Source organism: Gadus chalcogrammus, chromosome 5 (assembly GCF_026213295.1).
Source record: "Gadus chalcogrammus isolate NIFS_2021 chromosome 5, NIFS_Gcha_1.0, whole genome shotgun sequence".
In the NCBI taxonomy this organism is placed as follows: Eukaryota; Metazoa; Chordata; class Actinopteri; order Gadiformes; family Gadidae; genus Gadus; species Gadus chalcogrammus.
The window spans coordinates 5,080,245-5,105,451 of record NC_079416.1 but is presented as its reverse complement, the minus strand read 5'-3'; the positions used below and the strand labels follow the sequence as shown (position 1 = coordinate 5,105,451).

Below are 25,207 nucleotides of genomic sequence, written 5' to 3'. Positions count from 1 at the left end.
CTAAATTTTGGGACTTTTTTACATACCAGATCAAATCTCCCTTTTCCATTGTCCTAATTATTTAATAATAATACAATTAGTAAAAAATAATTTAGTATTGCTATCCGAGGGTCCGATACGAAACCACGACTACTATCTGAAGCTTAGACGGCAGTGGGTGTCGTTGGACCGGTAGGTTGTGGAGGTCACCGCAGGTTGGAACCAAAAGGTCTGGCCTATCCAGTCAGGCTTCTAACACCCCATCAAAGTCTTCTTCAGCTGTTGGTTAGGCCAGAAGCCTGTCTCTGTCTCCGGGACTATCGTTTACAGATACCTGTGCAACACTTTGAAACAAAATGGAAAAGAATGTATGAACTTTGACCTGCAGACTGCGCAGTGAATATATCTAAAAAACAAAATAAACTAATAACAAACATTACAGTCAATAAACAACAGTCAGTGCATCTAGGTTTGATTTACCAAACCCAGATAGATTACCTGTGCTTCTTGAAACTTGCATAGAGATAAAAAATCCCAAGTAGCGTGGTCTGTGGAAAAGATAATGCATAGATTTGTAGAATAGATGTGTGTGGGAAAATGTAGAAGTTGTAGTAACCTAACATGCTTCGTACCCCAAAATAAGAACCCTAAAATACTATTTACCCTGACATGCTTAGGCTGTGAATATCCTGAGGTAAGGGGAAGGGGAAAACAGGCCCTGAACAATATGAGTCGACTTACAGCCAAACCTGAAAGCCCTCCTTGGATGGTTGCCGCCCACACAAAGGTTAGCTGCTGGGTGAGGAAGCCACCCATCATGGGTCCATAGAATATCCTTACCAGGAGCAAACAAACAGTCTTATTTTCAAACAGTTCCACAATTAGAAGTCATAATGTGGAAACACAAATAGAAATTTAGCCAGACAAGTATCCACAAACTTGTGTAAGAACATTTAAATAAGTACAATAATGCCTAGAAGAATAAATTGCTTGACAAATTAGTATTTGTTGTAGGTAGGATTTAAGTGATATTATTTGAGAGTAATTTGGGTAAAATGGATCAGTCAACCATCAGCTATTAGCGAGTGAGATCAGTTTGGAGTGGAATGCGTCTTCTTATGAGCTCATTTAGATTATAAACCGCTTGTGGCTTATATCTGACCAATCAGGGCATCTCTTCTGTGATTGGTTCGAATGTGGGGGAGAAACGCAGAGCAACTCTCCACTCATACCTACAGCAGAACTAAAGGGGCAGTGTGTAGGACTTAGTTTCATGTAACGGGGGGGCTGAGGATTGGAACCAATTAAATTCCATTTTGGCCAAGTCCTTTCCGCTAGACGCAACTAAATTTGACACACTGCACCTTAAATGTAAATAGAACAGAGTAACAATTTAGTGTAGTCATACCATGATGAACTTGGTGTTATCCTAAGAGCATTCGTTATGGCTAGCAATGTTGATTATTTAAGTGTTAAATGTAAACTGGACACGATACATGGGGTATATAAACTGTTTGTTCACCGGTTTATCGTGAGCACAGTATGAACCGTGTGACTGAAACAGAATTTGGTAATCAACCAATAGGCTAGACAATCTAGGACTTACCCCATGGACCAACAGGCCCCAAAGAGTCCAGACACCATTCCCAGAGTGCTAAGTCCTTCTTCAAAGCCCTGTTCACTGTCCCCCAAGAAGAATATTTCAGAATGATAAAAAAAGTAATGTAATATTAGTACTTCATTCAGACTCTAGAGAGGCTATGGAAATATACTGTAGATGTAACGTACGTCATTTTAAAGAAACTTACTAGGCTGCTGAAATGATCTCTGGTAAGCAGGGCATGAAACCTGCGCCCAAACCAAAGCCAATCACACACAGCATGAAGATCAACAACCACAGCTGGCTACCATGAGGAACACAGAACAAGAGAGGAAACGTCACCTCACTTACCCAGAAAGGAGTGTCGGACTAATTTGAATAATTGTATCTACTCAGCACACCTGCTAATGTGGAGAAACGGTGCTGGACCAAGAAAACAGAAGCCGAGCCCAGTGAGAAGGCCACCGAGAATCATGAACCAACTTCTTGTTGCCTGAAATGACGACCAATAGGAGTCTGTTAGAATGGTATTGAGGTAGGAGGCCCACCAAAGGTTTGGGGTCAAAAGTTTGGGGTCACGCAGACAATTTCATTTTTTCAATGAAAACTGTTTTATTTACGCTGCTTGAATTTATTGGAATACTCGCTAGTTCCAGTTTTATTCAGATTTAAATAACAACATAATGGCTCAAGGGTTTTTTAACCATCAATTCACCTTTTAACATGCATAGCTAAACAATTTACCATGAGAACACAGGAGTGATGGTTGCAGGAAATTGAATATTTAATGGATATTCCATTAAAAATCAGCTGTTTCCAGCAAGAATAGTCATTTCTAACATTCACAATGTCTAGACTGTACTTCTTATTAATTGAATGTTATCTTCATTGAAAAAACTATTATTTTCTTTAAAAAATAAGGACATTTCTAAGGGTGCACTCACACTAGGCCATCTGGCCGTGGCCGTGGCCGTTTTAGCACCTAACCGTGCTTAAATCTGCCAGTGTGAGTGTGGCCAGTCTGGCCAGGCTGGGCCAATTTGGCCACTTGGGAGAGGTGTGCTGCTACGGCACGGGCCGCTACGGTACAGATGCTAATGAGCCGACACGCACACACGCACGGCTACGCAACCTGAGCTGGATGACGTATAGTCCATGCGACAACCACGGACATAATAAAGGCGACGAGCCTTCTGTCCCATTAAACGGTAAACATATATCCAAATAAGCAACAGACTCAGCAAAGTGCGAACTGTTTTCTGTGTGTTGTTGTCCATTGTTGTTAGAACTCTGACTGGGGGCAGACTTTATTATGGTCCATGCAGCGGACGCTTGGTGATGACGTGTTACTTACGACGTGATGACGTATGTACAAGAGCCTACCGTGGCCAGGCCACAGTTGCGACGCCCAACGGCCACGGCCAGATGGCCTAGTGTGAGTGCAGGCCAGAGAACAATGGGGCCATTTGAGCACGGTTAGGTGTGAAAACGGCCAACGGCCACAGCCAGATGGCCTAGTGTGAGTGCACCCTCAGTGACCCCAAACTTTTGAACTGTAGTGTAAGTGTAGCCATTGCTTCATTCAGAAGATCTGCGACCCCAACCTTACCCTAGACACAATGTACACTCAAAGCTCATTACAACCAAAACAACACTTGCATTAACATTCTCTACTGCAAGAGTTTTTAGACTTATAGATTTACAACCCCACTTGAGACTCACAGGATATTTATCAGCAAAGAAACCGAGGGCAGGCGCTATTAAAGCGTAAGGTAAGGAGAACCCCAGGAAGAGGAGGCCCACATAGCCCGGGGTAAGACCGAACTAGATACAAGAGAAAGGGATTATTACAATGGGTTTATTATTATTTGGTGACAACCCCCCCCCCCCCCCGCCCCCAAAATATTTGTATTAGTTCTAAAGCACAGATAACACAGGGAGACTTCAATTTCCCTTCTTTTTTGGACCCATAAACATGACATCAGCAACATTGTAACACTTGTAACATTTGTAAAATTTGGGTTTACCTTCTCAATCGCGAACAGGGACAAGGTAGTGTCCAGGAAGCCCAGGCCTGAGCTTAAGCTGAACATGAAGAAGCAGATGAGCAATACTTTGGGGACTTTCAGCAATTGCAAAAAGGAATTCTCAGAGGGCTCCGCAGCTGTGTGACAAAAGAAAAGCATGACAATAAAGTATTGACATGATTAGTTATTACCCCAGGAAGTCTTCTTTATCTTTATGTACGGAAATCGATGAATGCCTACTGCAGCTGGGCAAGACGATGATGTTGAATGGAACCATCAGCAGTAGGATACAGCCCAGAACAAGGAAGGGAAGCTCATATCCGTAAGCCTGGTACAGCCAGCCTCCTAAAGGAGGCCCCAGAATGAGACCCAGTCCGGTGAACATCTCCAAACTACCCTGGTCGGGACGATATGAGGGAAAGAAGGCTTGTACATTGGAATGAAAACCAGGGAGACTCGTTAGCAACTGTAGAAAAGTGGAAGCATGACGGCCAGCAGTTTGTTAGCATATACGGGGAACATAGGAGAGACAAAACAATGCATCATGTGCTTTTTTCATACACCTCACCTACATGCCAGTGACATCAGGGAAGGCCAGACCTACCAAGACAGTCGCTACATTGTTTGGAAAGACTTTAGATGCCAATGCGACAGAAGAGGTTGCGGCAGCAGCGAAGCCAATGGCGTCGATGCTCCGCACAATGAAGCAGAGAGCGATGAACACCGTCCCCGAGGGAGCTCTGTCAAGGAATCTGTTTGAAAGAAGAGGGATAGTAAAGATGATTTACCGTCACATTTTCTGGAATCAGCAAAGTGATTCAACTGAAGTTTCCTCTCTTCACGATGTACCCAACACTCCAGCTCCTCATGGCCGTTCGTCCAAGACTGCGATTATATTTCTACTTTTTTTTTTAAGAGATTCTCTCCGCCAAACCACCATCCCCATACTTTCTACGTTGACCTATCAGACACTGATGGATCTAAACCGTTCTTACAGCCGACCCACCACCTACACCCTCCACCTTTTAACATCTAATCTACTCTAGCTTTGATTTAAGATAATGTAGCTGATAAAATACATTGAAATATATATTTTTATAAATACATGTATATATATTCTAATCAATTATCAGACCTCAAATCTTCTATTTTCTGTAACTTTTCCAAACATAATACAGCATCATCCTGAAACAAACAGGCCTGTCACAAGCATGAACCCTAACCCCTCACACCTGCTCCAGACCTTTTCCTGGCTGGACTAGTTTGGCCCTGCTAAACCTCTTCTCGTGATTAAGAATGGAGCAGCAAACCTGGGGACGAGTTTTTGAATAGTTACTTTGGATAAAAGCGAAAATGGGAATGTACCGAAATGGCTACTAGACTTGAATTTCCATTCAAAAGAAAAAGTAATTATATTTATTTTTAAAATGAATACTCGTCATTGTATTCTATTCTAATCAACTATCAAACCAAAGGACTTCAATCTCCAATGTTCTGTACTTACCCAAACATGATAGTGCATCCACCTGACACAAACAGGCCTGACACCAGCATGAACTTTGCACCAATCTGGACAATCTGAGAACCAGGTAGAAGAATATGTTATACAATCATGGAAGAGAATAATCTACAAATGAGATGGACGTTAAGGTTTATCAACTTACATATTTTCCCATTAGCAGTGAACCAACAAAGTTGCATAGCGCATAGCAGCCAAATATTAGACCAATGACTGTCTGGCTGGCTCCCTTCTGTAACGCCTGCGTTGGAGGAAAGGGAAAATGTTGATTCATGTTCTATAGTTCACGTTAATATTTTACATTTGTAAAAGGAAAATTTATATGGATGTTTTTGTGGTCATGTGAAATTGTCTGCCTACATCTCATGGCAGTAACCGTTTAAATCTTATGCGTCGATGAAACCGTTGCAATATAGCTTACCAGGTTGGGAAAGAATGGGCCAAGTATTGAATAGCAAATCATTGAGCCAAAGTTTACAGAACCAATGGATATTAATGTAAATAACTGTGTCCGCGACATCCTCCCTGGCGAAGAACTTTTTGGACCATCTTCACAAAGTTAAAAAAGGGACAACGGTTATCTCCAAGTTACATGAATAGAATGCGTATTCGTTTTTTTTAACCATAAGCACTCACCATGTTCTTTGAGTGCAGTATTTTCTGTGGGTTCCATGTCCAACGTTGGATTTTGGATTCCTTCTGTGTTAAAATCATAAAATTATAGCATTTGAGCATTCACAAACTATAGAATTTACGTCTAAATATTAACGAAATTCTTGGAAAGGCAAGCTTGTAATCGAGCATACTGCAAATAGCAGGCCATTCATAGCACTTTACATTTAGGCAAGAATTACACTTATAAAGCTTATAAAGTAAAAAAAACGAATTACCAGTGCAGACATACTTTAAATAAAAAAGCCTGTATGCATGGGAAATAACTTGACTCCTATGCTACATTCTGCAGTGATGCAATGCAATTTAAAATATTTGAAAGTAGCTTGTTGACTATCGAGGCCTAAGATAAAGGGTTTTCAAATGAACATCCTCCTCAGTCATGCAAGCTAGAGGTTATTTTTTATGTGTAAAGGTGAATTGTTGTCTGATATGAACTTTGCTTCATTTTAAAGATCATAAATATATAGAACTTTACAAATAAGCTACTACAATGGGGTTTTCTTTGGCCATTTAAGAAGATCATTAAGTTAGCCTTCTTAACATGGCACACCAGCTAGTGATTTTAGCCTACATAAGAACTAATGAGCAAGATTTTTTTTTATTATTATTTTTTTATAGTACCGTATTTTCCGGACTATAAGTCGCGTTTTTTTTGTAGTTTGGCTTGTCCTGCGACTTATATTTCGAAGCGACTTATATGCCAAAATTGTGCGTACATAATCTTCGGCCGCAAGATGGCACCGTCATTCATTAGGCCTACAACTGAACGCTGCAAGCCTACTGCACCACCGAATAAATTATATTCTCGTCGTCATCGTCCTCAATGTCCTCCGGTTCAACCAAAGCTACCCCAGCCTTAGCTGCAAAGTTGTGCAACATAGCTGTCACACATATCACAGCGCATGACTTGGCCGGCGAAAACTGGAGCCCTCCGCTGGACTTGTGAAGGCATCTAAAGCGCAACTTCCACCTCCCGATCGTGCGCTCAGGTTTAGGACCGCGGCGCATACGCGTCCGGTGGAATCCCGGTGTCACTGAATTCGGTATACTCTCAGAACTACGAGTGGGACCGACACACCTATATTGCTATTGCAATTTTATTCAGTCTCTCCAGACTAAACGTTCTTGTTCAAATGTTTAAAAATAAATGCGACTTATACACCGATGCGACGTATAGTCCGGAAAATACGGTAATAGTATTTTTTCTCAATTAGGCAAACCTCCATCTGCCGGATCCGTCTGGACGGTCGGCCCAAACGCACAAGACTTATGCGGTAAAAATTCGGCTCTGTGTTGACGGGGCCTAATTAAGGGTGAGATTTACTCAGGCCCCGTCCACATGGGCGAAAACAATCTTTTCCCCTCCGTTTTTCTTTGATGCGTTTCAGGAATATCTCAGTAAAGACGGAATCATTGCGAAAATGCATTGAGCTGTAAAAACGCTGTAGTAAATATTCAAGATGCTAATTCTCCTAATAATTAGGGCGCAGGCTAATTAACAAGCCTGCACGCATCCAGCCTGCTCCCTGTATACATTTAGTCGAAGATTAGATTAATGGTGTGTTCCTCAATCCTAGGACGCCAGAATTCCTAGTTGAAAGTCGAATGTTTGATTTGAGCGGGACCAACTGGCTGTTGGGGACCAAAGTTCCAACTGCTCAAGTAGTCCAACTGCTCAAGTAATCGTCCAAAATGTACTTGGTGTAGTCAAAGGCACATGGGTCAAGATGAACCCCGCCAAATAGTATCAATATCGGGCTGTAGGGAGCAGTAAAACAATTAATTGAAAATACAACCTCTCCAATTTGTACCAGATCTGGACTTCGTGGAGGAAAACCGTGGCCTCCGCGTCGTCCATTAACTCCTGATAATGGACAACTCGTAATCAGAAAATGTGGGATCAGAAAACGGAGGGATGCAGTGGGCACGAGGCGTTACGCCTCGTGCCCACTGCCTCCGTCCGTTGACTGATCCCCATTGACTTTGAATGGGGACGGACGCGCAATGCATTGTGGATCTGTGCGCTGAAGGCTCCGTCAAAAAGTTGAAAAATGTTAAACTTTTTCGGCAGCGACGATCCGTCATCCAATCAGATCTCGTATGCAAATTTAAGCACTGTGACACTACTCGGGCTCTGACGACCCTGGAAAGCTCCCCCATCCGTCAGCCACGCCTTCTGTCCTTTGACTGACGGTGCAGTGGGCATGAGGCGTTAAACCACTTCACACAACACAACACAACACACATACACACCACGGCGGGTGCTGTCTGACTGCACACACACACACACACGCACGCACGCACGCAAGCACACACACCACGGCGGTTGCAGATTGACTGCGCGCACACACACGCACACACACACCATGGCGGGTGCTGACGACTGCGCACACACACAAACCTCCGTTCCTAGCCTACCCACCGTTAGAAGAGCTGTATGCGAAGTAGCCTCATCAGAGACTACTTGCGTTAAACAGAAAAGTCTCAGAGCTTGGCTTCTTAAATCTTTTGTGGACTTTTGGTACGTAATGTCGGGTCGCCATGATTGTTGTACATAGGAGAGGGGGGTTCCGTTTAATTTAATATTGCATAGTTTCTAATAACTCCTGCTCAGGCCCTCTCAGCTTACGTGTGACCGTGACGAGTGTGTCTCTAACCTTTCGGGACTAGTAGCAGCATTTTCTAGCCTGGCACCGCCCACCTACCTACTTCCGCTCAATTTTCATTTCACTTCTGTACAAAAGAAATTAAGTACGATGGTCTGGTAAAAACGGTTGTGAAAAAAAAAAAAATTCACTGTATCCTGCCCTTTACATTTAAGCTAACAGATATAGATATTCGATATTCTAAGAAAAAAAACCAAAAAAAAAACATACAACTTCAGAATAATCTGGCGGGACAGTTATGGCCCGCTCTAGTGTCTATAGCATATAACCGCGTTTTCTGATAACAGTTTAATGCATTTTTCACAATTTACCAGCTCTCGTTTTGAAGGCAGTGTTAATTTTGGCATATATTTTAGATTTAGTCTTGGGCTGCACAGGGTTCTGTTTATGAGAGCCTAAAACACCCGGGACCCCCACCATCATTGCTAAATCAAGTCTATTATCTTGCTGATATGTTAGACATCCAATAATCAACTACACCCCCCATCCCGCTGCGTCTGGTTAAAGTTGTAATGTTGATGTTTGAGAATGAGAACGAGGGAGGAGCTGAGTCTGACTGACTCAGCTGAGAACCGTGCATTCAATGATTCGATTCACCGCTACCGGAAACTCGACTGAACGAGCGAACCGCGAACGACTCCTCTTGGCGAACTGACCGACGCCAACTGAATCATGAAAACGAATCATTAAATCCACCACTACGTGCTGACTCATTTCGGAAGTACATTCATTGGACTTTCAGAAAATCGTGATATCAAGAGTTATAAGCCAGGAACAAAGCCTCCCATAAATGACTCGTGACCATAAAACATTGGATTCGAAGCCTTTGTCATTGTTACAGTGTTTATATTGTAAATAATAATAGTATTATAATGTTTTGTAGGTGGTCGGTTGGTGTATTGTCTTGCGGTGGTGTATGCTCTCTAGGTAGACCCTAAACAATTTCCCTAAATCCATAAAGCAACTGCTACTGGACAAACAAACATTTAAACATAGTAGGTAATGTGTTAACTTGTGGTACTAACCTCCTTCTTGTCTGTGATTTTGAGCTTATTAGGATATAACTGATTAAGAGTTCCATGTTTAACTATTTTATGTTTTTTGTTTGTTATTCTCTTCTTTTTTTAATCATTTTATTCTGGCATGTTACATCACGTCTTGTCATTTTAGTTTGTGTCCTTGTCCATGTAATGTCCATGTAGTTGTGCTTGCGTTTATGTTTTTGTATGTTCTCTCTAACATCTGCCTGCCAGGGACTGTAGATGACTAAATCTGGTGCATTTACATGTCCTATGCAATGGACATGTCGATTAATATACAAACAACAACTCGAAATGTGCAGTGCGTCAGGCGAGTAGCGGTAACTCGTCTGAGTATGATCTTACCTTTGTGGTAACTTCACAATCACTATTCAAAGGAGAATTTATTTGTACTGCCAACACGCACCTTCTCGTTCTAATCTGTAGTCGACTTTCCGTATGCACGGTCCCGATTGTTGACCTTAACAAACCCTTCCCAGTTCATCCCACACACATCTACTGCCCTCTACTGGTAAGCCTAAATGTTCACACCTCGCTTATGGGTGTCGCCAATGGCTTGATTTGTAACTAGTAGCAATTTCGTTTTATTTTTATTGTTAGTCAAAGCAGTACCCTACAAACAGAGAAGGGTAAATTACTTTAAATTTATCTCTCAAGGGCTACAGTGATATCAGCATTGAAACAATATACATATGGTGCAATGTACACACAGAACACAAATATAAAGGTACATAAATAGTCAGAAGAAAATAATAAATAAGAACATTATTTAACCAGGGGTTTACTCTGACTAATTCTGTATAGTATGAACAATACAGAACTATTAAGCATTTCAAAGAAAGTATTTTATTAAGTTCCTGGGCTTATAAACCATTACTTTACATATGTATTGTTTACAAAAAAAAGGGAAAAAAAGACAATTAGGCAACCAAGTAAGGCAGTAATAACTGAAAATAACTAAGTATAAAAGTGGCATTCTGAAATGAAACGTAGGCTACTCGATTATAGGCTCAGGAAAAACAACTCTTTTAAATATTTTCCAAAAAAGACAATAAAACACATCTGTAAATATTGACCAAAATCATAGTTTACGATAGCAGCAACTCACATATATCTCGCACCTGGTGTTTTATGACAATGTTGCATTCCAACCAATGTCATCGTTGAATGCAATCATCAATAAAGTCATCCCTCAGTGTCGTCACTATGAAAAAGCGAATGACTATTACAGGAACTAGCAACATCTACCCACTACTTTTGTTTAATTCATCATGAAATGTCCCGACAAAGGCTATTTATTATACAGACAGCACAAGCAGCTTCATATCATCTTTTGGAAAGTAAAACATCAATTTTAAGTCTCATTATTGCAGACATGCTCAGTCTATCCAAAGCAGCATGACCTCCAGGAGGCAAAGCACTTCACATTCAAGTAGCGTAATAATAATCAACACACAAATGACGCACAACGCCAACCGAGAAAAAACAACCAAAAACCCAGAGAACTCAAGGTGTCCAGGGTTTAATTCCTCTTGCTCCTCATTTCAATACCAGGATAACGGATAGATCATAAATATATATCTTTTTTTTTGGCCATTTAAAAGTTAAATAGTTTTGTTACTTTGTCACACCAGCTAGTGATCAACATAAAAAGCGCAAATAAGAACACTCATTTCCCGAAGGAAAATGTATCACTGTGTACATACTCACAAATGAAAGCAAAGCGCCCAGTGTCTGAAATGACGTATTCACCTTGAATTGTTTGCATTATTTGTGATATTTAATAAGTTCTATAGTCATCATATGTAACCAATTAGAGCTGGGAAAAATGCCACTGCCACTGATGGTTAAATATATATTTTTCAAAAATATATTTATTTTAAACCTTTATTTATATCGTGGACCTTTTTATAGCGCAATACCTATAGCCAGCATAATACTTGCATTCTAATCACATTGACACATGAAGTCCATAATGAGTTAATAGTTCTTGGTCTTAAAGTGAGATATCTATCCTACCTATTGTATATGATGTGCATATTTAAGATAATGTACACATTATATTCCTTTCCAAATAATTCATGTTGCTTGTTCCCTTGGTGAATTCCTAGCTTTTGCCTAAATCCAATGCGTGTATTTGAAATACAACATAATTATTATTAAGTACAAATAAGTAGAGTCTTTCACTTGAGCCGCTGCGTTACATTTGCCAAGGCAACAGCAAAGGCCTGCACAGCAGAGAAAGGATACTGGAAATCAAGGATGTAGGCGTTGCCGTCGATCCGTCCAAACTGCATCACCTTAAATCAACGACAAAGCAAACCCTGATAAGTCATCTCATTAAGCCGACGTTTAATATTGCACTGACGACCAATCAATGAGGAGCTGTTTTCTGAAAGAGTGACAAACCTGTCTGCCGTCCAGTTCGATCTGAAAGTTCTTTGCAGACTCCTGAGTGACGCGTCCACCAAAGTCCAGCTGGTACACCTGGGTGGCCTCGTTCCACAGCGGCTGCTTGTTGGCCATGACGTAAACGAAGCCCTGGCTGCCCAGGCTGCGGTCCTCCCTCTCGTTGGCCTTGCGGCACTTGATCTCCTCCAGCTCGCTGGCCATCCGGAGACTCCTCTTGTTCTTCCAGCTCTTCTTGCTGCTCTGGTTCTGGTTCATCAGCTCGTCCCCGCTGATGAACAGCTCCGGCTCGCTCTCAGAGCTGTCCTGGAACTCGTTGGTGGTCCTGCTCATCATCTTCTTGCCCTTGTTGAGCTGCTCTCTTTGGCCCTTGGGCTTCTTCTTGTCCCTCCCCCCGAGCCGGGGGCTGGAGATAAGGCTGTTGAAGTCGGACAGTGCGCGGCCCTCCTTCCTTCCTTTGCCCTCGGAGACGGCGGGCATGTTGGCCTCCTCGGCCCGGCTGTCCAGCCTCTTGCGGCTCTTCTTGCTGACACGCTCAGACTCCCGTGGCACGGGGCTGTCGTTAAGGGACGGCGGCTCCAGGAAGTTGTTGGCAGACTCTGCATGGTCCTCCGTGGTGCCCTTGGGTGGCGGCGGGGGTTCTGTGGGAGGTGGCGGGGGAGGGAGTGGGGGAGGAGGAGGTGGCATGGTCGGGGGTGGCGGCGAAAGGATAGGCTTTTCTAACTTCTGGTGGGTTTTGGTAGGCAGGGGAGGCGCTGGGTGGGAGGGGGGGTCCTGCATTGGCGGCGGGGGAGGGCAGGGATAGGGGTTCCAGGGGTGTAGGTTCACAGGGTGCAGCTGGAGCCCAGCACAGGAGCTCGCCCCTGGGTACATGGGGGGTAGAGGGCAGCAAGCCAAGTTAGCGAGGCTGGAAGGGTAGCCCGGAGGGAGGACCAGACTCGCACCCTGCTGTGCAAAAGGCGACGACCCGATTGTTTCGCTCTGCTGCGAGGTGCTCTGGAGGTTCTGCAGCGTCGACGTCACGCTATGACCCATGCCAGGGGGAAACGGCGAGAGGGATATCTGATAGCCGGAGGGAAAGGTCAGTGTGCTTGTGCTAGGGCTGTTCGGAGGCTTGGTGGTGAACACAAAGGGAAGCCGGGCCATGTCCAGGTGCGGGGCTTGGCTGAAGAGGAGGGGTGGGGGTTTGTGTGGCGGCGGCGGAGGCGCTAACATGGTCTGCTCTGGGGCGAGCCAGAAGTGTTCTGTGGAGGTGGAGGACGACGGGTCCCACTGGTAGGGTGGAGGACGTTTGACCGTCAAACCGACGTCGCCGAGGGTCAGATGGCGCAGCGACTTCTCCAGATGGCACTGCTGGTTTACAGCCTCGTCCTCGGTGAAGGCTGAGTTGACGTACACGGTTCTGTCCCTGCTGTTGTCTACTGGACCCAGCAGATTGTACTGGGAGGACTGGGAGGTGAGGGGGGAGGTGCTCTTGGAGTGCACGATAATTGTGCTATGGTGAGCTCCTTTCCCCGGGGGGAAGTCCTGCCGCACCACTGTGCCCCCTGCAATTCCACTGCTGCTGGTCCCGCCCCCGCTGACACTGACATTAGTGCTGCTGTTGTTGCTGCTGCACTGTGTGCAGGTGTACAGAGCGGTGGGTATCCTCTGCTGGTAGGAGAGCGCGAGCGCACTGTTCACCTTCGACTTGGTGGGAAGCGTCCGTGAGCTCTCCATCATCTGCGGCACTTTGAGAGCCTGGTCCCTGCGGTCCCGGCGCAGCGTGGCATGGATGAGGGTGTTGTCGATCCTCTGGGGAGGCGGGAGCGTAGCGGGGACCTGATTGGCTGGGTCGGGATAAGGAGGCGGATCTCCACTGGGGATGGAGTACCGAGGCACAGAGAGTCTGCTCAGAGTGGCGGAGCTGTAGGGCAGCTGGATCTTCTTACTGTCCGACGACGTGACCTTGAGGGTGGCGGAGCCACTGATGCCCTGGAGGGCGTAGGTGTTCTGGTTGCGAATGAGGCGTCTCCGCGGGCGGCACACCTCTTCCACGTTGCCGCTGCTGTCAAAGGTGGTGATTCTCTCGTAGCCCAGGGGTGTGGGGTACTGCAGGGTGACCGGGTGAAGCAGGAACTCGTCCTTCTTCAGGCAGGGGTCCGGAGCCAGTACGCTGGGGCTGTCGCAGTTGGTGATGAGGGTCTGCGGTATGGCCGACGACGAGACCCCCGACGCCGTCACCGTCACCGTGGTGCCAGGGTACGGAGGGGGAGGGTTCATCTTCCTCATCTGGATCTCCACCGTGCCGTCGGCGTCGATGAAGGAGGGCGGCAGGGAGCGAGGGAGGCTGGGCTTGGACCCGTGCCCGTGCCCGTGCTGCTCTGCCCTGTCCAGTCCGGGCTCCGCGGTCGGGGGGGGCATCGGCGGCAGGAGGTGCAGCTGCTGCAGGGAGAGCGTTGGATACCCGGACGGGGGAGGGGGCAGCGCCATCTGCATCTTCAACTGCTGCTGCATCTGCTGGTGCTGCTGCTGCAGCTGCTGGTGCTGCTGCTGCAGCTGCTGCTGCTGCTGCCGCATCTCCTGGATCTGCAGGCGGATCTGCTGCTGCTGCTGCTGCATCTGCTCGTGCTGAATCTGCATCTGCTGCTGGTGCAGCTGCTGCTGCTGCTGATGGTGGAGTTGCTGCGGGTTGGCGGCGTGCTGCTGGCTCTGCTGAAGCTGCTGATGCTGCGCCTGCTGCTGCTGTTGGTGCAGGAGTTGCTGCTGGTGGTGCAGCTGCTGCAGTTGTTGTTGGTGTTGTTGATGCTGCTGCTGCTGCTGTTGTTGGTGTTGTTGCTGCTGCTGCTGTTGTTGTTGATGTAGATGCTGCTGCTGCTGCTGCTGTTGATGGAGATGCTGCTGTTGTTGCTGCTGTTGTTGCTGCTGATGCAGATGTTGTTGCTGTGTCTGTTGCTGATGGTGGTGGTGTGGCGGCGGCTGCTGAAGCAGCTGCTGATGGTGCGTCTTCTGCTGCTGCAGCTGCATCTGCTGCGACTGCTTGGAGGGAGGCTGATGGTGCAGCTGCTGGGCCCGGGAGCGCTGGGGGTGGTGGGGAGGGTGAGGGTGCGGCTCGGGTGGGGGGTGGTGGGGAGGAGGCGGAAGAGGAGGAGTGACGGCCAGGAGAGGGGGTCCCATGTCCATGCCGCTGAAGATGGCCTGACCCGGGTTCGAGTACCGGGTCGGCACTGGATACGGCGCCGCCGCAACCGAATCCTGGCTGTGGTCGGCGGGCGGAACGGCGGCTGCAGCCGCTGCAGCAGCAGCCACCGCTGCTGTGGCCGTGGGATTGGTCAGGACATCGAGCTGAATGTTCTGATTGGCTAAAAGAGACTGGACAAGGCCAATACTCTGAGTTGGTGACATAGCCTGGGCGGGGCTGTGGATGGGAGCGATGGGGATGTTGACTGTGCAGGGAGGGTTGTCTCCCGCCACTCCTGATGGACCCATCACTTAAAATGGAAAGGAGGAGATAAATATCAAAATGAAGAAAGGTTTAAATGCCTTTGCAATGCAATTCCCTCCATTTCTTAAAGGAGCATGTAACACATTGAGGCCACCCTTTGGGTAGTTTTTCATTATTATTGTGCAGCAGCAATCTGTGTCATAAGATCATGTTTACAATATGTGCCACAAATGGCCTTGCTCTGTTGTCAGAATCAGGCCATTTGCAGAGACTCCCATTCCTTGCCTTCTAGCCCAGCGATAGCTTTGTTGTTAATTAAGCATACTTGTAGAGATGTATTCATACCCGGCAGGTCGTCCTCATCCTCACTGAAGACGTTGGGGTTGAAAACAGGCAGACTCATGAAGTCTAAGGAGATCTTCCTCACTTCCGGAAGGTAGATGGTCATCTGCCTCGGTTGTAGATGCAGTAAACTGGTTTTGTAGATGACTGGGATGACAGAAATGGAAGAATATAATATACATATGCATAAGTGAGTGAGGAGTGTGAAGTTTCAAGAGGATCGGGTTTGTAGTGGTTCTGTGTTCAATGTGTCACTTGAAATTGAACATTTTAGAGAATAAATCATCTATATTTTTGGGGGTCAATCTACACTGTAACGTTGTCAAGGCACTCTTTCATTAAATCCATAGATGTGGTTCAAGAATATTTATTGTAATAATGAGTTTCTAAAGGACAAATCCCATCAACAGACAACTTTTGTCATCTAGGATCTAAAATTGTGTCAGGAGAACCAAGAAATATTCAGATTTTGAACAAAAGCTTAGCCTTTTCAAATACAATACAAAATTAAACCTGCATTACATAGTTCATAACATTTTCATATTTACCTGCACCAAGATTGGCAGGCAGAAAAGAGGCAAGCCCGACAATTTTAAACTTGGTTCCCCATATGTTGGATGTAACTTGAGCGAGGTAGTTGTGCTACAAAAGAAAGAATAGGCAATGGCATAACAAAAATAAGAAGGGCATGTCATCAATACTGAAGGGGGGGAGAGGGTACTGCATCGGCACTCAAAAATGTCCAATCCAACCTGTTTTAGTTGTTTTCCACACATCACATCACTAATCGAACACGCCACGGACAAGCCCAGGGAATAGGTGGACCATAAAGCAGAATGTTGAGTTAATATAAGGCAGTACCTCTGTGATGCCGTCCATACAAAATTCCCGGCGAGTCAGACTGGGGGAGCGGACCGGAGCCTTCTTTGACGGTAAGCGTGGTGATCGCTGGCCCTCCTGGTTTGCTCGTGAGAGCTTAGGAGATTTCCGGGATTCCATGTTCATTCTTTGAAACAATGAAGTACAAAATACATTTACTACACAGCTTTGTTGAATAAGGGTTCTGAATAGTTAGTTACGGCGTTCGACGGTCTGTTATTTGTGAGTATTAGACCACTATTAGTAAAAACAGAGCGTTTATGACGCAGTTCTTTTTTCAACAGTATGTAACTGTGTAATAAGGGGTGATTAACCTGTCTGGGTTTTGCAATAATGACAGCCTCACTAAACATTATCCATAACAGAAATCCCTCTTCTAACCCTTTTTTGGATACATTTGAATTTAAATGTTCCAATCTGTCTCTGTTCTGAGCCAGATATGTAATTGTTAATTGCCCATATCATCCATACCACAAACACATTATGCATGAAATGCGCTGTGCACCGCTTGTACGTTTTCCGCGGGAATGTCGCCACATACACCCAGTTCGTAATACTCATAAGGACTTCAAGGACTTTCATCAGTGTGCCCAATCGGTTCAATCGGCGGTAGAAAGGGACTTATCCAACATTTATTGACATGAAAATCTTCGATATTATTACTTTAAGGTATAACAGTCAACTTCATAGGACAACATGTAATGCAACCTTACTGTACCGACAGCGATATATACTTCCACTTTATTATGTACTTATTGCAAGTCGCTTTGGATAAAAGAGTCTGCTACATGCCATCAATGTAAATATAAATATGTTCTTGGACCTGAAGAGTTTGGGAGACCTGTTTCCACGGGACAGCTTTGGGGACTTCTTCCCGACCCACTCGTCCGTCAGCTCGATGTCACTGGAGTCAGAACCGTTGCAGCTGTCAGTGTAGGAGATCATGGGGTTCACACACACCTCCTCTGGGGACACAGAACAGACCGGCGCACATAAAGCCATCGCTTACTCGTTGTTGGATTATTTGCGTAGACGAGAACACTATTTATACTAATGGCTGGTTATTTTGGGCAGAATTGGATGTGTATGAACCTTGTGTGGACCTCGTCAGCCTCTCACACCACTTCAGGAGGTGTCCATCCTTTTTTTTCAGTATTCAAAATGTACTCATACCCATTTTGCCATCCATTTTGGGGTCCATGATGACGAACTCGGGGCGCAGCTTGCTGATGCGCCGGCCCTTCAGGATGGGCACCAGGCCCCCAAGGTGCTCCAGGTACAGCGTGTAGCAGGGCCCCCCCGCCTCAGGGTTGTCCTCCGCACGCTTCATGGTGCAGTGCAGCCGCTCGTTGCCGGCGGTGGGGTAGCTGACAAAGTCTCGGATGTTGTTGGGGTCCGGGATCGGAGGCTAAAGCGAGGAATGGGCCGGGAAACACACATTAAATCATGATTCAACATGATAATGCAGGATGCATGGATCGTATATTTAGGATACAAAAGGCCTTTCAAAGCTAAAGACGAAGCTGAACCCATTCAGGGACAACCTGGACCTGAGAACGCCAGAGCCAGGCTGGGGGTGTACCTTAATGGGTTTATGTGTACCACAATGGGTTCATGTGTATCACAACGGGTTTATGTGTACCTTAATGGGTTTATGTGTACCACAATGGGTTCATGTGTATCACAACGGGTTTATGTGTACCTTAATGGGTTTATGTGTACCACAATGGGTTCATGTGTATCACAACGGGTTTATGTGTACCTTAATGGGTTTATGTGTATCACAACGGGTTTATGTGTATCACAACGGGTTTATGTGTACCTTAATGGGTTCATGTGTATCACAACGGGTTTATGTGTACCTTAATGGGTTTATAGGTTTATGTGTACCACAATGGGTTTATGTGTATCACAATGGGTTCATGTGTACCTTAATGGGTTTGAGTGTAGCTAAATGGGTGGTGGCGTCACTTAATTTGTGTGTGTACATTAATTGTAGCGGGTGTACGTGATGGGTGGGGTGTACGTGATGGGTGGGATGTACCTTAATGGTAGCTGTTGTACATGATGGGTGGGGGTTTATCTTGATGGTATCGGCTGTACCTTGATGGGTGGGGGTGTACACAATGGTATTGGCTCTACCTTGATGGGTGGGGGGGTACTTAATGGTTGGGGGTGTCCATGATGGTATCGGCTGTACCTTGATGGGTGGGGGGGTACTTAATGGTTGGGGGTGTCCATGATGGTATCGGCTGTACCTTGATGGTGGGAATGAAGGCGGTGGTGACGTAAGAGCAGAGCAGGGAGGGCATGTTCAGCTTCCCCACGTCCCTCTCCTCGCGCAGTGCGCTGGCGATGCCCTGTTGGCATAGCAACTGGAGGCTGGCCACGCGGTGCTCCACACGCACCACGTACAGCGCCGGCCCGCACGCCAGGAACAGCCGTGAGTCCCGGTGACCCCAGCAGATGGTAGTGATGGGCCTCTGAAACACACGTCGGTTACTGATCCCGACCGGTCTGTGGTGAGCGGCACATTTATCTCGCAAACAACGCCTTCCGCACGCCCAATGCTGCTAGTAGCATTATTTTCAGATGCATTTATCAATGTACCGGTACTTAATAGCTGCCACCATGCGTACATCAATTTTGAATGTTGCATTGCGTCTCTAACCTAACTGCTGCACTGAATAAAAACGTCAGGAGGCTGGCCTTAAACAGGATGTGAAATTAGGCACTGTGAAATTTGCCAGTGGCCATCTGCTCAGGGTCTATCGGATGGAGCTCAACCATGCTGACATGCCTGCGATGTCACTTCCTGTGCCCACACTGTTTCTTCACCGATAGGTCTCCCAATATAATAAATGTTACAACAAAGGTAAAAGCATTGATGATCGGAGGAGTAGAGTAACCACCTGCGCGGGCGTCTCCAGGGTGTAGATGTGTTCCCCTTGGACGTTGTAGAACTTCACCAGAGCGTTCCTGGTGTTGGAGGCGCAGACAGAGTCGGGGTCTGCAGAGTGTCTCTCCATGCCGGCCACAGCCAGCAGGTCGCCCTGGGAGCACCACTGGACTTCCACATCTGGAGAATGAGGAAGGATGCCATTGTATCACCATTACCAGATTGTTACAACTGACCCATAACTCAGTTTCTGCGTGTCACTGTTTCAGTTTAGGCTGCTGAGGGTGGCCAGCGGCTAAATGGAAGCTATATGGTTGTTGTAACACTGCTATCGATAGTATCCCATTTGTTTGATCTAAAAGGCTGAATAATGGTCAACTGTATTCTGTGAATCTTGCCCAAGTACTTAATTCTCTTTCCCCTAAACCCTCCTTAATCAGTAATTGCATCAGGATTTGAACTTTGATGTGAAACTTAATCTGGTCTCATGTGCTATGAGGTCACTCGATGATAGGCGTACCTTTCAGGCCCGAGCGGATCACGGTAGGCGAGAGGTCATCGTAGTTGTTCATTAAACTGATGTCTCCTGATAAGAAGCTCACCGTCAACAAGGGTTTGATGCTTCGCACTGGAGGGAAAGCAGCAAGGCAGCTTCGTCAAGACACAGCAGAGTTACACGCACAGAGCAACGCTACTGACATTTCAGTGGTGGTAAAGGTCTTTTGAACTTATATATCCATCTTTTCATTGCTAAAACAAAACATGGTTAAGTTAGGCCAAAAATATTTTCTGTCTTGAATGTATTTTCTTCTTCTAGCATCTACGAGTATCGTCTGGTTTATCTTCCACCATTCAAAATGGTCGTCAACAGGGGTCACCAGATGGAAACAGTTACCAACAATTATCAAAGGAGTGTACAGGGAATGAAAGGGGGCTTGTTACCTAATGGCAGAACATTGTCATCAGAATCCGTGTCACTCTCAGTGCTGTCCTCCACAAGGAAGTCCGGGCAGTTCCAGGACATGCTCACGATCCCGTCTGACTCGTGCAGCAGAACGTGGGCCAGCATCCTTCCATGGCAGTCCATGACGATCACCTGTCCGTCCGCAGTACCGAACAGCACCTGTAGGGGACGCATGACACGGTAAAGATGCTCCATCTACGATAAGGACACAGATAATGGACAAGACACTTGCCTGAATCTTACAAAGTGATCTAATGCAACACTTTTTTTTACAATACATTATTTATTTATTATATATTTTATAATATTTTATATTATTTCTTTTATTTTCTTAACTTTTACGTTTAGTTTGACAAACTAAATTAATTTCAATCAACGAGAAAAAATGTAAAAGTGTCTCGTACAACATTACTTGGATGGATGGAAGGATGGATGGATGGATGGATGGATGGCTGCTCTACACCCCGACCAGCAGACACACGGGGTGTACCTGCTGGTCGTCAGGAGTCCAGATCCCGCAGGTGATCTGGCTCTCCAGGTTGATCTCGGAGGACCAGTGGCGCTGCCCACTGACGGAGCCCACCAACACGAAGCCGTCCCGGTACGCGATCAGCGCCTGGGTGCCGTCGTGGGACCAGGTGAAGTCACTCACCTGTGGGTCAAACAACAACAACTACCACATTAACCGTCTGGGACCGTTATGCATGCCTTTCACATTAGCAGACCCATATGTGGACACAGGCAGCCTACAACTAGTCTACCGATGTAGGGTGATCCACCCCAGAATTATGGGCTTTGAAGTGAACCAACCTAGACCCTGGAATAGCCTATCGTATCGTAACTATCGTTCTAGTCCAACTGTAAACATTATGCACTGTCTTCAATCCTGTACAGTAATCATATGAATAAATGGTATATCAATCAATCTATTTATATTTGTGTGTGCGTGTGCGCGTGTGTGTGTGTGTGTGTGTGTGTGTGTGTGTGTGTGTGTGTGTGTGTGTGTGTGTGTGTGTGTGTGTGTGTGTGTGTGTGTGTGTGTGTGTGTGTGTGTGTGTGTGTGTATAAGAGAGAGAGAGTGAGTGTGTGTGTGTGTGTGTGTGTGTGTGTGTGTGTGTGTGTGTGTGTGTGTGTGTGTGTGTGTGTGTGTGTGTGTATAAGAGAGAGAGTGTGTGTGTGTGTGTGTGTGTGTGTGTGTGTGTGTGTGTGTGTGTGTGTGTGTGTGTGTGTGTGTGTGTGTGTGTGTGTGTATGTGTGTGTATAAGAGCGTGTGTTTGTGTGTGTGTGTGTGTGTGTATAAGAGTGTGTGTGTGTCATAAGTCTGAATCAGCAGTAACAAAACACATGCTACTGAACCTGGGCTCCACGGTCGTTCACTAACTCCACCGACCATCGTCCTTCATACTGGATCCAGACGAAGATCCCTCCCTCCATGTCGCAGGTGGCCAGCTTCTGGAAGGGCTCGTTCCAGCGCACCAGCACCACCTGGGAACAAGGTGGTGTTTTAAACTGTTGGCTTGACATTCAGCGCACTTGCTAGCTTGAACTGACAACTTTTTGAGATTAAGTTGATAGCTCAGGGTACGTCAAATATAAATCCCCTTAAAAATTAAATAATTGTCATGAATATTATTATTAGAATTACTTGCTTTCATAATATTAAATAAGGAATATCTAACCCAAACCCTAAAACTATAATAACACACTATAATAACACTTTAGTGTTATTATTATTAATTACTCATTTACTGTAACAACCAAACAATGTTCGTTGGTGAAGCACGATAGTTTAACCTTTGATTAGCCTAATTCAAAATTAAAAAAATTCTGGGATTTTGCAGCACTAAAAATCCTGTTTACACAACGGACGTTTGAGGGGGTAATAAACAAATGAATGATCCCATATTATTAGTTAAATCTCACTGTGCAGTCCAATGTGACACAGCCTCACTCGAACTAATTCAATGAAGATATCATACGTCGGCGGCGGTGGTAATAAATGATACGCTTACTCATCGAGACCATGACCTATGTGATTACTCATTGTGACTAGGGATGCAAACAATTAATCGATTATCGATTAATTGTCGATAAGAGATTACTCGATTAAAATAAATTACTTGCAATTAATCGCATTTTAACCCGTAATTCCCCAACCGTCCACGTGAGGGCGCACTTGACGCCAGACGTACTTGACGCACACGCGGGAACACAAGCGGGAACACAAGCAAAGCAGGGCCGTGTTCCAATACCCGTACTTCCATGAGTATACTTAAAGGAAGTATACTATCCGCACTGGCTACTACGTTAATTTTTCAGATGTGAGTGCTGTTCCAAATCGAGTAGGCTACTCCGTGGTGCACTAACCGGAAATTACGATCACGACTGCCGCCGTGGCTCCTCCCCCGCAATAAACATCCCGCTTTGAACGGTGAACTCTTTACGCCTAGCAACTATAAAAAGCTATAAAAACTATAAAAACTACAAAATGACTATTAATGCAGGCTATGTGGAAAATGCGCCGACTTTGGCTCAGCCTGGCTCCGCCTCTTCTGCTACGTAGCTAAGAAGGCTGCCGTTGAGTACGGGGAGTGTCCTTCGATCCACACTTCACGATTAGCCCGTTTTGAGTACGGCATCCGGGTCCTTGAAGTATACTTCTTTTCGCCGGATCTGAATTGGAGTACTGCGTACTCAAATTTTGGCTAGTAAGTACGGACAGTACGGGTATTGGAACACGGCAGGACAAGACAAACGAAAAGCGGGACACTGACACGATGAAGAGGGCAAAACGGAGTGCAGTATGGAGCCACTTTAAGTTGGTTAATGACGACAAAGACGCCAAATGCACAATATGTGGAAGTATTTTAAAGTACAACAACTAAACGACTTTGTTGAATTACCACCTAAATGTGTCACATTCAGAAGGAAATTCAGCTTCTCAGAAGAATTGCCGCTTATCAATTAATCGATCATCGATCGATAAGATGAAACAACTATCGATTAATGAATTACTCGATAATTTGCATCCCTAATTGTGACGATAATAAACCACGTTGCATGACTCTACGCTGATAACAACATCAACCTGATGACTACTAGGATAATAAACTCTGTCGGTGTGTTTGTGCGTGCCCGTGGGGCCCCTCTCCTGAGGTTCTCGCGCGGGCCCCCACCTCGCTGTTGTGGCCCCGCAGGTTGAAGTTGATCCTCTGCGGCGTGTTGCGGTCCCGCCGGCAGTGGCTGGACGTGAAGGTGACGCCCACCACGCCGCGGCCGTTGCCCGTGGCGAGCCATCCCTCCTCATAGTACCGCCGCCGGCACACGGGCTTGTCCTTCTCGCTCTTGGGCACGCGGCCCTTCCAGGACAGGCACAGGATGTTGGAGTCGCTGCAGAGGATGGGACCGTGCTCCACGGCCGCCAGCATCCCTACCGAGTGCCCGGGCTGGGGGGGCAGAGAGAGGGTTAGTGTCGGGATGACCCATAAACCCCATCGGGGGGGATAGGGGGGACGTGAGGGTGGGTAATGCTCCTGAATGACACACATTTACATTTACATTCAGGGTTAGGGTTAGGGCTTAGGGCATTTAGCAGACGCCTTTACCCAAAGAGACTTATAATAAGTCAATTTGTCATAAGAATGAGAAACAATATCGCTGTTGGTACAGGAAGTTCATAGAACCAAGTGCCAAGCAATACAAACCATTAGGTTAACCCATTCCCTGTATGCAACAAAGAGAACAAGGATAAGACGCTACACAACTAAATACTATAACTAAGTATGACATTCATTAAGTGAGTACCGGTACATTAAGTGCCAGTACGTACAACATCCAATAAGTAGGAGGGGAGGGACGTGGTGGCTATGCGTCTAGGTGAAATCTGAGTCTTGAGTCTTTTGCGGACACACAGTATTTAAACAATGAGTGCAAGTTGCTAAATACAACATAATCTGGGTTCTTTCTCAAGGTTCCTAATGTTGACCCAATAGATGCTATGGGTGGTAGCAGGTGGCAGGAGGATGGGTTTCATATTCTGCACTGGGAAAAGTAGTGGTGGTTTGATTTCAATGGCTTAATCATATAACTGATTAACGCTTAGTAACACCTTTGCAGATTCATAAAATCGGAATACTGGTGGTTGATTATGGTGGTGGATAACAGCAGTTTAATCGTAGGCCTACCTCATAGTTCCTGGACATGATTGGTCAAATGTTCTCCCCTGAAGGCGTCCATGTTTCCATTCAGATGACGCGGTGGAGTGCTGCACCTGCTCTTTATCCGAATCTTAAAATAAAAACATCTACGGCGAAACAAATGACATCATATATATTTGGTCAAGTCTAAATTCGTTAGAGCAGCTCATCTCTTACGAATTAAACGTCACGTGAGATCATATCTTCTTGCCTTTTCTACATTTCAACAAAATTAAAATGTAGCATTTTTATCAACAATTGAAATGCACGAAGCTCGTCGAACGCAGCGATTCTCTTCAAACAGAGGCGATGTCATTCAACGCATCAGCCATGAAATCCACATTTTTGTAGTCTCTATGCAACAGCAACACCGCATTGAGGATCTCAATAGTCAGTCTCCGTGGGTACATAAATTGGCCGTCTTCACGTCAATTGTCAGACATAAAGCCAAGACATGGTTAAAGATCTAATTTGAACATAATTAAACATCCACCACCCACTGCAATTCAACTCATGTTTAAACTGCAGCTTTATGTGATTATAGTCTACACGCAGATCGACGACGTGTAAACTAGAAACACCTAGTTG

General features: G+C 45.6%; 2 protein-coding genes across 3 annotated transcripts; both read right to left on the bottom strand.

The window, feature by feature from the left end:
• Positions 1-23: 23 nt before the first annotated feature.
• On the bottom strand, positions 24-9,958 carry LOC130382223 (MFS-type transporter SLC18B1-like). Of its 2 annotated transcripts, none has more exons than XM_056589838.1 (15): positions 9,852-9,958; positions 5,762-5,824; positions 5,547-5,674; positions 5,271-5,366; positions 5,111-5,184; positions 4,211-4,358; positions 3,847-4,003; positions 3,607-3,743; positions 3,302-3,403; positions 1,981-2,072; positions 1,788-1,883; positions 1,586-1,660; positions 721-814; positions 478-527; positions 24-323 (listed from the first exon to the last, which is right to left on the bottom strand). In XM_056589838.1, the coding sequence occupies exons 2-15, from the start codon at positions 5,796-5,798 to the stop codon at positions 266-268; spliced, it is 1,344 nt and encodes a 447-aa protein (XP_056445813.1). In that variant the 5' UTR covers positions 5,799-5,824; positions 9,852-9,958; the 3' UTR covers positions 24-265. The 2 variants fall into 2 exon arrangements, with proteins under 2 accessions (XP_056445813.1, XP_056445814.1); XM_056589839.1 differs by having other exon boundaries at positions 5,762-5,821; positions 9,852-9,951.
• Positions 9,959-11,677: 1,719 nt separating this feature from the next.
• tulp4b (TUB like protein 4b) lies at positions 11,678-24,685 on the bottom strand. Its single transcript, XM_056589826.1, has 15 exons — positions 24,608-24,685; positions 23,600-23,869; positions 21,780-21,908; positions 20,914-21,075; positions 20,395-20,582; positions 19,980-20,080; positions 19,473-19,639; positions 18,819-19,043; positions 17,734-17,968; positions 17,384-17,525; positions 16,543-16,687; positions 16,230-16,323; positions 15,685-15,828; positions 11,916-15,385; positions 11,678-11,806 (listed from the first exon to the last, which is right to left on the bottom strand). The coding sequence occupies exons 1-15, from the start codon at positions 24,623-24,625 to the stop codon at positions 11,690-11,692; spliced, it is 5,607 nt and encodes a 1,868-aa protein (XP_056445801.1). The 5' UTR covers positions 24,626-24,685; the 3' UTR covers positions 11,678-11,689.
• Positions 24,686-25,207: the final 522 nt, after the last annotated feature.